The sequence below is a fragment of the Hippoglossus stenolepis genome, chromosome 20 (genome assembly GCF_022539355.2).
Source record: "Hippoglossus stenolepis isolate QCI-W04-F060 chromosome 20, HSTE1.2, whole genome shotgun sequence".
In the NCBI taxonomy this organism is placed as follows: Eukaryota; Metazoa; Chordata; class Actinopteri; order Pleuronectiformes; family Pleuronectidae; genus Hippoglossus; species Hippoglossus stenolepis.
The window spans coordinates 17,093,000-17,106,208 of record NC_061502.1 but is presented as its reverse complement, the minus strand read 5'-3'; the positions used below and the strand labels follow the sequence as shown (position 1 = coordinate 17,106,208).

The following is a 13,209-nucleotide window of genomic DNA, read 5'->3' as shown; positions in this document are numbered from 1 at the left end:
ATAAACAAAGACAGATGTAACAGCATTAAATTTGGAGCAACAGCTTCTGAAGTTTAATGTGTGAAGGACTAAGCACGACGTCACCAAACTGCTCTCACTGACTAACAATGGTTTCACTGAAGTTACAATGAAAGCATCTGTTCACTACCTGCATATGTGTGAAATCAGGGCTGAAATATTAGTGGAAACACACATTATGTATTTAACAAGGAACTGCACATCACTTAAAATTAGAAGCTTTATTTCTTCTCCCTGCAGAATATAATAATAAAATTACAAAGGTTTTGAAACAAGGGACCCATTATACAAGGTTTCCGTGCACTAATTAAATATGAAACATTCCCCACAACTCTTCTTCTTCAGCACAAATTGAAACACAAACAGCTCAGTAGCACTTACTGAGAAATGATGCAGCCTGTAGTCTGGAGGAAGTCTGAAATAGGATATTTAAATATATTACGTTTGTATTTTGATTTATTCTCATTTTTTAAATCATATTTTTAATTTGATGTTCCATTTCATTTGACTTTATCAGAGGTCAAATCTTGATCCAGGTGTTTCTGCAGCTCCACTGAACTGCCTCAGGCACCTCTCAAGTGAACTCACGTCGGCTCCTAGCGGTTACAGCTGGAACTGCAAAAAGCTGAGGGCTCACATTCTACTGAGAACACATAGTTTTAAATAGTTGTGAACAATAAGGAGCAGCATCATGCAATAAGAGTGAGGACCTAACATCTGCTGCAGATGTTGTCTATGCGCCACAGATGCATTAAATAGAAAACATATGTGTGGCTCTGATATAATAATGAGGTAATTTCAGTACGGACGCTTTGTGAAATAACACTGGAGGAAACTTGCGTGACTTTCTGTGATGTGTTTTTCTCACCGTGCGCAGAGAAACTACTGGAATATCACATATTACATTCATTTGTAAGGTGCGTGCGTGCGTAATGGGAACGTGCGCGGTGGAAATGGCCCAGAGGAGTGATGGATGGACCCAGTGAGAGGAAACACTGCTCCATTAAAAGTCTGAGCGCAACAAAGTGATGTTGGTCCCTCAGTGGAAACAAGCCTCTCTCTCTCTCCCCCTCTCTCTAAGAGGATAAGCTCGTCCCTTTTTCTCACCCTCACCCTGATTGGACGAGGCCACTTCTCAGGAATGGCATCAAACTATTTAAATAGCACTTTGTCCTGCCTCGGCTTAAAAAGGGAGTTTCTTAGCGGACGACAGCAACGAGAACAAGTTTTTAACATCAAGAATTTTTTTTTTATTATTTCTCTTCTTTTCCCTGAGGAATTTTATTTTAATTTTTTAGTTAATCCTGCGTAAATTCAATCTCTTTTCTGGATTTCTAACACACTCCTGTGGGATTTTAATCACTGTGGCGCTGCTGCTTTCTTCAAGCAGGTGAGTTGAGGATATTCTTGTGATTTCTGCAGCTGCACGAATGATCGACTTTAACTTGAATGATCCTTGAACCTGCTGCATGTGTGTGTTATTTGTGACAGGCTGCAGGTTTGGTGTTGCACCATGAAGCTCACAGGGATATTTTTGTTGTTGATGGTTTGGAGCTGCGAGGCTGCGAGAGTCGCAGGTGAGTTTGGGGCAAGTTTTTGAAACTTTAAAAAAGGGAAATTTGTCTTTGTGATAAATGCAAAAAGATGGAGTGCGTTTTAAAAAAGCATTGAAGGTGAAAAGCTCCAGTGCAGAGCCACAGACACAGAGACTAACCCCTGCTTCTTCTTATTCACCCCCAGAGAGCAGAGACGACAATAGCGTGCACGACTTGTTCGATCTCATCCAAGTCCCCAAGAAGAACCACGGGGTCACCCTGGTGAAAGGAGACGACCCGTACAGCCCCGCCTACAAGATCCTCAACCCGGACCTGATCCCCCCGGTCCCCGAGAGCGCCTTTAGGGACCTCATCGACTCCATCCACGCCGAGAGAGGATTCCTCCTGCTGCTCAACTTCAAGCAGTTCAAGCGGACCCGGGGGAGCCTCCTCACCGTGGAGAAGCAGGACGGCTCCGGACCCGTGTTCGAGATCGTCTCCAACGGCAAAGCGAACACCTTGGACATAGTTTTCTCCACCGAGAACAAGCAGCAGGTGGTGTCCATCGAGGACGTGGATCTGGCCACGGGTCACTGGAAGAACATCACCCTGTTAGTGCAGGAGGACCGGGCGGTGCTGTACGCGGGATGCGAGGAGGTGAACACCGCGGAGCTGGATGCCCCCATCCAGAGCATCCTGACGCAGGACACTCCGCTCACCGCGCAGCTCCGGATTGGGAAGGGAGCGGTGAAGGACAGGTTCATGGTGAGAGACCGGGCAAAGCGGACTGGAGACGATGTAGTTTGAACAGATCAGATTTGAGAAATTAAGATCAGCTAAGAAAATTAGTCACTGTTATGGTTAATGCGCAACTGTGCGTAAAAGCGCTCACATGGCACGGATGGAATTGATGATTAATCCAATTGCTTTCAGAGTTCTGCGATGATGGCATGTTTTTATTCAATGTTGCACCGAGTTAAAGTTTAAACTTGAACATCGATGCTTGCAGGGGGTCCTACAAAATGTGCGCTTTGTGTTTGGAACAACTCTCGATGCCATCCTCCGCAACAAAGGATGCCAGAACTGTGAGTAATCAAAACCACGATCACCTGAGAACAAGTCTTAGCAAGATTGTATCATAGAAATGTGTAAAAGCTTAACCTGCCTGCTGATTTCTTAATGCACGTTCTTAATACATGTTCATTATTAATAAATCAACCTTAAAGATGAATGTGTAGATATGTGATTTGATTTATGGAACGATTTCTCTTTCAGCATTGACATCCGACACCATGACCCTGGAGAACCTGAATGGTTCCTCAGCCATAAGAACAGAGTACACTGGACATAAGACCAAAGGTAAACACAGCTGCACGTCACCAGCTCACGTCTGTTAATCAGTCAGAAGATCTGTGAGGACTGACAAGAATAGAACGAGAGTAATAAAAAGTTTCTGTGTCAATAACTAATGACGTTCCTCCCTGTGAAGACCTGCAGATGGTCTGTGGCTTCTCCTGTGACGACTTGGTCAGCATGTTCAAGGAGCTGAAGAGTCTCGGTGTGGTGGTGAAGGAGCTGTCCAATGAGCTCCGACAGCTGGTGAGAAGGAAACCCGTTGTCTGTCTGTCTGTCTGTCTGTCTGTCTGTCTGAGTGTCTGTGTGGTGTCTGTGTCTGTCTGTCTGTCTGTCTGTCTGTCTGTCTGTCTGAGTGTCTGTCTGTCTGAGTGTCTGTCTGAGTGTCTGTGTTGTGTGTGTGTAATGTACCAGCAAAGTAATGTTAGATACTCTGTATGTTCAGCTAAGGAAATGTAAATACAATATTTTTTACAAGATTGTACCATCTATTATATTTTGGTATGATCCCCGCAAGAAAAAACCTCATCTAACAATATCCGTGTTTCCTGTGTGTTTCTCCCTGACCTCTCACTCCCCAGACGGATGAAAACAAGCTGATTAAAACCCGCATCGACATTCACAGCGGCGTCTGCATCCACAACGGCATCGTGCACAAGAACAAAGACGAGTGGACCGTCGACGACTGCACAGAGTGCACTTGTCAGGTGAGGTCTCCAGAGTGCGCTTCTACCAGCTTGGCTATATTGTGCCTGAGGTGCTTCAGCACACGTGTGCGGGGATGAACTCTTGTTCTCGGACTTGTCTGTGCATGCAGACATACACACACATACTTGACACCACTCGACTGATCTGGTCAGTAATGAGTAGTGTGACGGTCTGGCAGGAGACCAGCAGCCTTAACTGCGGTAATGAGAGGTCTGTTGTCAGGAGTTAATCTCAAGTGTGGCCTAGAGGTACTTAACCACACTTAAAGTGATGCATTGCAGGTAATTAACAACGAGACCTTGGCTCTGACAATTGGAAAGACGAGACAGATTCAAGTGCAAAATACCTGGCGTGGAGGATCCGAGCGTTTCACGGATGAGCCTTTCTTCCTGGTTTCTTCTTCTACTTCACTATATAGTGATTTATATGTAGAGGAGTATCTAGGAACATTACCTTGCATAGTCAGAGTCAGTTCCCAGAGTCATTCACAGTGCACCCACACAGGTTGCACTGGTGAGCTGATCTTACTTGTTTCGGGCTCAGTTCCCAGTTTGGCTTCACAGTGAATCTGACTTCCATTATTAAGACTCTGGCTTCGTCCCCACCCTCCCCTGAGCCAGTGGGCAGTTGGTTGTCTGCTGGGGTCTCCATCCTCAGCCAGTACTCTGCTCAACATCTGAGTTTCCACTGATATACCGTGCCAGAAAAACTAAAAAGCAGAGGATTTAACGAGTTGGTTGCACGGATATGTGCGGATATTGCTCTCGCAGCACCTGAACAGAATTTGGAAGAAAAAGGCCTCACATCCATATATTTGAGCTCATGTCTAACAATGAATTTTATCTCCCTGTTTGTGCAGAACTCTGCGACTGTTTGCCGCAAGATCTCGTGCCCCCTGATCCCCTGCGGCAACGCTACTGTTCCTGATGGAGAGTGCTGCCCCCGCTGTGGAACACGTAAGCATTTCTGCTCTCTACAGCCCCCAGTTAAAATCTGCACACTTATAGGAAGGTATGCTGTTATTTCAGTTATGTAAACCTACATAAATGTTCCCTGTAGGATAGAGTGTATACGTCTGAACGAACAGACAGATCATTCAGACACTGCCCCATTCACTGCGCGAGCCGCTTCTGGGTTATTTGCCATATAAAACAAAAAAAAGCCACAAATATTTCCCTTGATGTTCAGGTTTATATCCAAGAGAAAACATGTCAATTTTAGAGATGATTTAACTGCACTAACATCCGAGTAAATGAAAGGGTGCTTATGTGTTGGGAACACGGGCGCTTTGTGCTCCCAAGCATCTTTGAATCTTCAAGTTGAAATGGCCGCAATTTGCTAAATTGGTTAAAGCGGGATGGAAAATTGCTCGGCTGTTTAGTGGAGCCCATCCTCTACATGAGGAAAAGGGACATGTTCTTCATACCTATGCAAACTTGGCTGCAGTGCCTCCCTTAAACCTAAATAAACAAGGGCAGCCACATTCATCCTGACCTCAGACACTTGTTGAAGTCATTACATACCCAGAGCAAATCTGTTTCCTCTTCAGGAAAACACAAGTCGATGGGGCATCCCTGTGTATCGCAGGGACAGTGGCTCTTTCTGTTTCCCCGGCTTCTCTCAGTGTGTTAGTCTGTGCCCTCCCTCTCTAAATCCTCACTATTAGTCCTCTGCTTTTAGAGCTTTCTCTCCTCATTTAGGCTTGGGGGTGTTTGCGAGGGGGTGCCGCCTCCCTGGAATAGCTCTTTTATTGTCTCCCTCTTCCCCTCTCACTCATATTCTCTCCCTCCTACTCAGCGAGTGACTATGCAGAGGACGGCTGGTCGCCGTGGTCTGAATGGACCCATTGTTCCGTGTCATGTGGGCGGGGCATCCAGCAGCGTGGGCGCTCCTGCGACCGTATCAATAACAACTGTGAGGGCACCTCAGTGCAGACCCGCGACTGCTACCTCCAGGAGTGTGACAAACGCTGTGAGTTAACACAACAAACCCTAAACCACACACAAACAAATCAGTGGATCCTGAGAAACAGCCAGCCTGAGTGTTTTTATAGCCCGTCATCATCTGTGTGACCTGTGTGGGTGCAAACGATTTGTTTGCCTGATAGCTGACCTCTGACCTTTCTTTGTGGCCTTCAGTCAAGCAGGACGGCGGCTGGAGCCACTGGTCACCCTGGTCTTCCTGCTCCGTCACCTGTGGTTCTGGTGTCATCACCCACATCCGCCTCTGCAACTCCCCCAACCCTCAGCTTGGAGGCAAGGACTGCGTGGGAGAGGGCCGACAAACAGAGAAATGTCAGATGGCTCCGTGCCCCAGTAAGTCCAACCATCTGATATTCAATGCCTGGTTGTATTTATGTGTTCTGTACAGCGCGGGTAGGAATTAATCATGATTTCTTCTCATCTCCTGCAGTCAATGGCAACTGGGGGCCGTGGTCACCGTGGGACACATGCAGTCTTACCTGTGGAGGTGGTGTCCAGAATCGTAAACGCCTGTGCAATGACCCTGAACCAAAATACGATGGCAAAGAGTGTCTTGGTGAAGCCAAAGGCAACCAGATATGCAACAAGAAATCCTGCCCCGTCGGTGAGAGCTTCGACATGTTACATATGGCTGTACTTCTATCCTGTGTTCTTTACTGAGCACTAATACACTACATTATTTAGATTTCCTTTCACAACAAGGTCATAAGTTAAATGGGATTTACCTGATTTAAAAAAAGGTTACATGTGAATGATACAGAGCAGATGATGTATTGATAATAAACCAGCGTTGTTGGTTTTTAGATGGGTGTCTATCCAACCCCTGCTTTGCTGGAGCAAAATGCACCAGTTTAACTGATGGTTCCTGGAAATGTGGCAAGTGTCCAGGTGGTTACAGCGGCAACGGTATCAAGTGCAAAGATGTCGACGAGGTAAAAATGAATTAGACGTTGAGATACAAACATGTAGAGACTAACAAGTGTCTACCTTAGTGTTCACACATTTTCTTTTTATCCGAAAAAACAGTGCAAAGAGGTGCCAGACGCTTGCTTTGAGTTCAACGGCGTCCATCGCTGTGAGAATACAGAACCAGGCTACAACTGCCTGCCCTGTCCCCCTCGCTACACAGGACCCCAGCCCTTTGGCAGAAGTGTGGAGCACGCTGTGGCTCACAAACAGGCAAGTACAGTCTTGGGGCAAAAGCTCTGACAGGAAGAGATACAAGTTGATGAATTGTACGATAAATAAAAACTGATAACAAGAAGGGTTGTGTGAGGTATAACTTGCATCGCTTCAGCGCAGGACCAGGCTCACTGACTGTGATGAATGCCTGCCTTTATGAGAACAGAATGCTATGAATTTGGACTATGCAAAGCCAGTGTGATTTGAGCCGATTGTTCCAACTATGCGTCTCTCCTACAGGTGTGCACACCCCGTAATCCCTGCCTCGATGGAAGCCACGACTGCAACAAAAACGCCCGCTGCAACTACCTCGGACACTTCGCCGATCCCATGTACCGCTGCGAGTGCAGGCCCGGTTACGCTGGCAACGGCCATATCTGTGGAGAGGACACGGATCTCGATGGATGGCCCAACGCTGACTTGGTTTGTGTGGAGAATGCCACCTACCACTGCAAAAAGGTGAGGTCACGATGAAGCGATAAGGCTTAACAATGATCACGACTTATACTTGTGAGTGTACGTTTTTGCAGAGTTAAAGTTACATGTATGTTTGTGATAAACTCTGAGGGTCTGACCACATTGTCTGTTATTCAGGACAACTGCCCCAACCTCCCCAACTCTGGGCAGGAAGATTACGATAAGGACGGCATTGGAGATGCTTGTGACAGTGATGATGACAATGATGGCATTCCTGACGATAGGGTGAGTGAAACCTCTCCAGATGTGGCCTCGACAATGAACAAGGGACTGTGTGTGTGGGATTTTTTTGCATTCATCATTCATACTGTCTAATAAAAGGGCAGGTGGAGAGGGGGGAAGGGGAGTGGAGGCTCCGCAGGAAAGCAAATGTTTCTCCCCCGTGCCCGAGCCAAAACCTCAAATTCCATTGAATTCCAACACCGAGGCACCGCTCTGAAGGAGCTGCACTGTGTGTTTGCTGAGCCCAACATTAGATGTGGGACAGGGCCTAAAAATAAAAGCAGCCTTTCATTCTGCAACACTCCGTCCCTGTAAATAGATCCGCTCACACTAAAACAGCAAATGACAAGTGTTTCTCTTTCTTTCCCTTTTTGAAACAGGACAACTGTCCATTCATCTTCAACCCCAGGCAGTATGATTATGACCGTGATGACGTGGGTGACCGCTGTGACAACTGCCCATACAACAGTAATCCAGACCAGACAGACACAGACAACAATGGAGAGGGAGATGCCTGCGCTGTGGACATCGACGGAGATGGTGAGAACTGGAAACTCAATTCATCGGGACGTCCACATCGTTGTGCTTTTTTTAAGAAATGTATTTTAAACTTCTGAATTGGCTTTTCATATTTGTTCCTAAATGTTTCCATCTACTCCCTAGGTATATTAAATGAGAAGGATAACTGTCCGCGTGTGTACAACGTGGACCAAAGAGACACAGATCTGGACGGAGTTGGAGACATGTGCGATAACTGCCCTCTGGAACATAATCCTGATCAGGTGTGTGGACGCTCACATATACACACCGCCCCTTCCCCATTTCCTTCCACTTCACCAACCAACAATACTCCACATTCATCTCCCTGCCGTTCTCTATAGCTCAGCATATATCTCTCTCTCAGTTGAGAGAGAGCCTCAGTGATTAGCTGTCTAAGCTTTTATCACGCCATGTAAAGGTGGAGTAAATCCTGTGTGCAGCTCAAGGGCACATCAGTTAAATAAGGCGTGGTGGGGGGCTAGGGGTCCTTTCAATGGCCCAATGACGTTATCTGGCTAATGTGAAGGAAGAGGCCCTAGACTGGATATTACTGAGGAATGGCCCTGGGCTGTGTCCACGCTCTGTCGGTGCACCGCGGCCCTGCTCAGTCCACCTGTGCCATGCTACACTGAGAAATAGGAATGTGTTCAACAACAAAAACGCAGAAGGATGGGGGGGAAACTGGGGAGCGTCCAAGTCCACACTGAGAGAATTTCACATTGCAATTAAGGCCGACGGAGACAAGTCAAGACATGGGCACAGCAAAGTTTTCTGCTTTTACAGAGTACAAAACTACATAAACAGGCCCTCCTCAAAGGTTATTGTCTTAATGAGATCTTCAACAGCAGATGTTCGACAGTTAGGGCTTGCATGACTTTACCTTTCGCTGCAGATGCTGGTACTCAACAAGCAAATTGGAGTCGGGAAAGCGAGACAGGGTCCCGAAGAGTGACGTTTGAATGTCAGTAGATAAAAACTGCCGACAGAGCTTAGACAAATTGAGCGTGGCAGCTTTATGGAAGCAGAGAGTGATTGGACCCTAAGGAAAGTTCTTAATGAAAGCAGGGGAGGCGGAATGACAGAAAGAGGGCTGCAGGAAACTTTGATGGAAGGAAAAGCACATGTTGGAATGTAATCACTAATTTTAGCATGCTAATACTTCCCAGTCCCCTTAAGCTATACATTAAGTCATAACTAATGCCAAAACATTGCAGGTGGATTCAGATGACGACCGCGTGGGAGACAAGTGTGACAGCAACCAGGACATTGATGAGGACGGACATCAGAACAATCTGGACAACTGCCCGTACATCCCCAATGCCAATCAGGCTGACCACGACAAGGACGGCAAGGGAGACGCCTGTGACCATGATGACGACAATGATGGCATCCCTGACGATAAGGACAACTGCAGACTGGCCTTCAACCCTGACCAGCTGGACACTGATGGTGAGCAAAAGGACACAGGTTGTCTTTAACATTTCTTAGGCAGCAATATGTTAAAACATAGAATATATAGGTCTTCATAACTAATGATTATTTAACTTTTTTCAGGTGATGGCCGTGGAGATGCTTGCAAAGATGACTTTGACCAAGACAACGTGCCGGACATCTATGACGTGTGTCCCGAAAACTTTGGCATTAGTGAGACAGACTTCCGCCAGTTCCAGATGGTTCCTCTGGACCCCAAAGGCACCTCCCAGATTGATCCTAATTGGGTCGTACGGCATCAGGGCAAAGAGCTCGTCCAGACTGTCAACTGTGACCCTGGCCTTGCTGTTGGTGAGGGAGACGTGTGATTGTCAACACAGTGTACATCATTTTCCAGGGGTTTGTTTACAGTCCCCTAACTTGGTTGTTCTTCTTCGTCAGGGTACCACGAGTTTAATGCAGTGGACTTCAGTGGGACTTTCTTCATCAACACAGAGAGGGATGATGATTATGCCGGCTTTGTGTTTGGCTACCAGTCCAGTTCCAGGTTCTACGTGGTGATGTGGAAGCAGATTACGCAGACCTACTGGTCAAATAAACCCACCAAGGCCCAGGGGTATTCTGGCCTTTCCATTAAAGTGGTAAATTCCACCACTGGTCCTGGAGAGCACCTCAGAAATGCCCTCTGGCACACCGGGAATACCACGGGACAGGTAAGACAAAGGGGGTCCCATCTCCCGGTCAATGATTTTTCTCTGATATCAGGGATGTGTGAAAAGATAACCCGATGACTGTTATTTCCCTGTGTTATTTGCTTCAGGTCCGCACTCTCTGGCATGACCCAAAGCATGTTGGATGGAAAGACTTCACTGCCTACAGATGGCATCTGATCCACAGACCGAGAACAGGACATATTAGGTGGGTACATTATATTTAATAGTCCACAGAGAAGTATTACGTGTCTTATGGGTTTTGATGTTGAAATCCAAACTTGAACCTTTCCATTTTTCCAACAGAGTTGTGATGTACGAGGGCAAAAAGATCATGGCAGATACCGGCAGCATCTATGACAAGACATACGCAGGTGGCAGGCTAGGTCTTTTTGTCTTCTCACAAGAGATGGTATACTTTTCAGACCTCAAGTATAATTGCAGAGGTAAGGATCTATTTAAATTTAAGTTTAATTCCTAGTCCTAAAATCAACATCCCTTACATGACTGTATCCAACTCCTTATGTTGTGTGTCTCTCTCTCTTTCAACAGATGCATAAATGGGTGGCGCAGGAAGTTCTGAGGAATGCACCTTTTTTTGTATAAAGTATGAACTTATGTATTCTGATGCAAAGTCCAGGGACCGATCTATTTCCGCGACTCTTTCTTCAGCGGCACGCACACTCGGACGGGGCGGAGGGCATGTGGTCAGCCTCAGGGTAACTTGAAGCTGGTTCGGGCAGAGCACCAACCGGCTGACTGCCAGTTGAGGATCAGAGAGCCCCTTCTCCTCCACCCTTAGCATCCACGAGCGCAGGGAGAGCTGGGGTGAGGGGGAGGGGAGAAAGCAAAACCCCTCTAGCTCTGCCAGTAGGACACCAACACCTTTCTATCCCAGCTCTGCCTGCCTCCTTGCTCTCTGAAAGATCTCATTCATCTCTTTGCGGGAGCAGCTTCCCCATAGACAACTATGCACTTCCAAGCCTTCACATCTCTCCGTCGTTCTAGCTCACTTTACCAACCTGTGTGCCTTTCTGCTTTACCCTCTGGATGGACATCCCAAAGAAAAAAAAGAGACTGATGAAATATTCCCTTTTGCTTTACCAGATCTGCCCGGATGTAGATTCTGAATGGTTCAACTTTTGAGGACTCAAAAGGAGGAAGGCAGCAACAACCTTTGCTGTATTGGACTTTTGGGAGTCAAGTTAGAAATAAGGGCAAGATGATGATGTAGATGTTTGTGTTCATGCGTGTACTGTATGTGGAAGATTGGTCATGAATGGAAGAAGAAAGTGGTTTTATCTACCCGAGAAGCTCTGTAGAGAGGAACTATGGAGAGGAGAAATACAAAATTTAGGTTAGGTATCTTTTGAACATACAGATATGATGGGCTTTGTTGATTTTGTCTAGTTGAATAAACAACTCTCAGGGTGAGATGGAAGTTACATTCTTCCCATATTAAACCAATAAGAAAAAAATAAAGAGGATTACATTTTACGAAGAATTTGTCTAGAGCCAGTAAACTTAAAGCCGAAATTCCCAAAGTTCTCCCTATCTCAAATTAAATTCTAGGTCACTGAAGCGATTGATCTCCCTCCATTTTTGAGGATTTCAAATTGAAATTATGTAAATATGTGTAATTTATTGACTCTTGCCTACAATGTAGGCAGCAAAGGAAATTTGAATACTTTGAAAAAGTAAAAAGAAATCATCCAATATCGCTATAAAAAGCTGAAATCAGGTGCAGTCAGCTGTCAAACGCAGAACGCACGATCTGGTCAGTGTCTTATCATCTCCCGCTGCACAGAGTGAATTAGGTTTTCTTCAGATTGGTCCATTGGCATGAAGTGTTTGTGACTTGTGTGCCTTTTCTTCAGAGAGAGAGAGATGAAAACAAACAAAATCTTTGATGTACAAATATTACCTCATTGCTGTTGTATAATTTGATCGAGCAGAAACAACCTTATTCCTTTGACATGACGGACAAATCTAAGTGCTACTGTAGCATGAGCTGTAAATAGTACGACATTTCATATATAAAAAGAACGCAACCGAGCTCCCGATCCCACGATCTACCCCAGTGAAAATGGGAGGTGTCTTTTTTTTTTTTATATATAAATAATTTTGCTTTATCATGTATGTCCAGTGCTGTTCTTAGCAGATAAATTATTGCTCTGTTTTGTCCTAGCTGTTCGTGAGAGATTGACATGTATGTGTGTGTGTTTGTGTGCGATTGTGCGTGCGCGCGTGTGTAGATAAATGCTATTTAAATAATTTATCAGGATTTGCTGCCTTACAAAAACGGCACGTCCATCTGTATAAACGGTTTGCACACTGACGTGAGGATGTTCTGTTCTTTATGGTTTTTACCTTTTATTTTGTTATTGTGTATCAATGTTACCATTATTTTTGTACAATTAGTTTGCTTGTCCGGAAACATTTTCTTAGTTGTAAAAAAAAAGCAAAAAATGCTGTTTTTATTCATAGCGACTATTTTGTTACATACTTCAAGACAATAAATAGTTGTGAAAATTCAAGCCTGTCGATGCTTTTGTTTTTGTCATATTTTACCATTTCTCTATTCAGCTTTAAATCTGTGTTTGATCAAGTGTACGGAACAATTAAATGATGCGGAAATACAAAGACATTGACTCACACCAGACTTACTTTTGGCCTCAAACTGGAGTTGATTTGGTCGACTGTAGCCACAACGCCCGGCACTTGAACACACTCAGAGTCAAAGTGATCGCTCCGTTCCCCCTGAGGCACAAGCCGAGTTGTACTTTCAGGCCTTTCTCTCTGCAGACAGACACACATCGTCTCTGTGATGAAGGCCACATGAGGAATGTGACACAAATGTCTGCTCCTCGGCCTGATGTGCCCGACCTCTGATCTGCACTGACCCTCTGCGAAAAGGTTAAACAACACAGAGAGCAAATATTAGGATGACACAAACCTTGACATTGGCTTATAATGGCTTCAGAGGACAGATGCTAAAATAGCCAAGTAGTGGATGAAATAACAGAAACACAAATAACTATACTCTGTACG

The 13,209-nt window shown here is 45.5% G+C and overlaps 1 protein-coding gene across 1 annotated transcript; it reads left to right on the top strand.

Annotated features, from left to right (window-relative positions):
- The first annotated feature begins 1,218 nt into the window (after positions 1-1,218).
- thbs1b (thrombospondin 1b) lies at positions 1,219-12,695 on the top strand. The gene is made up of 23 exons (XM_035144030.2): positions 1,219-1,408; positions 1,510-1,595; positions 1,759-2,318; positions 2,563-2,638; positions 2,829-2,912; positions 3,043-3,152; positions 3,488-3,613; positions 4,474-4,570; positions 5,412-5,585; positions 5,753-5,929; positions 6,027-6,200; positions 6,401-6,528; positions 6,623-6,775; positions 7,019-7,237; positions 7,373-7,480; positions 7,858-8,017; positions 8,141-8,259; positions 9,232-9,466; positions 9,572-9,799; positions 9,890-10,161; positions 10,269-10,366; positions 10,465-10,604; positions 10,711-12,695. Exons 2-23 carry the CDS (start codon positions 1,532-1,534, stop codon positions 10,716-10,718), a joined length of 3,510 nt encoding a protein of 1,169 aa, XP_034999921.1. The 5' UTR covers positions 1,219-1,408; positions 1,510-1,531; the 3' UTR covers positions 10,719-12,695.
- Positions 12,696-13,209: the final 514 nt, after the last annotated feature.

Excerpts from the sequence above, each read along its gene's own strand:
- thbs1b (XM_035144030.2), top strand. The coding sequence starts at position 1,532 with ATGAAGCTCACAGGGATATTTTTGTTGTTGATGGTTTGGAGCTGCGAG. Across the intron at positions 7,481-7,857 it reads ATGGCATTCCTGACGATAGG|GACAACTGTCCATTCATCTT; the intron begins GTGAGTGAAACC and ends TTTTTGAAACAG. Across the intron at positions 10,367-10,464 it reads CCGAGAACAGGACATATTAG|AGTTGTGATGTACGAGGGCA; the intron begins GTGGGTACATTA and ends TTTTTCCAACAG.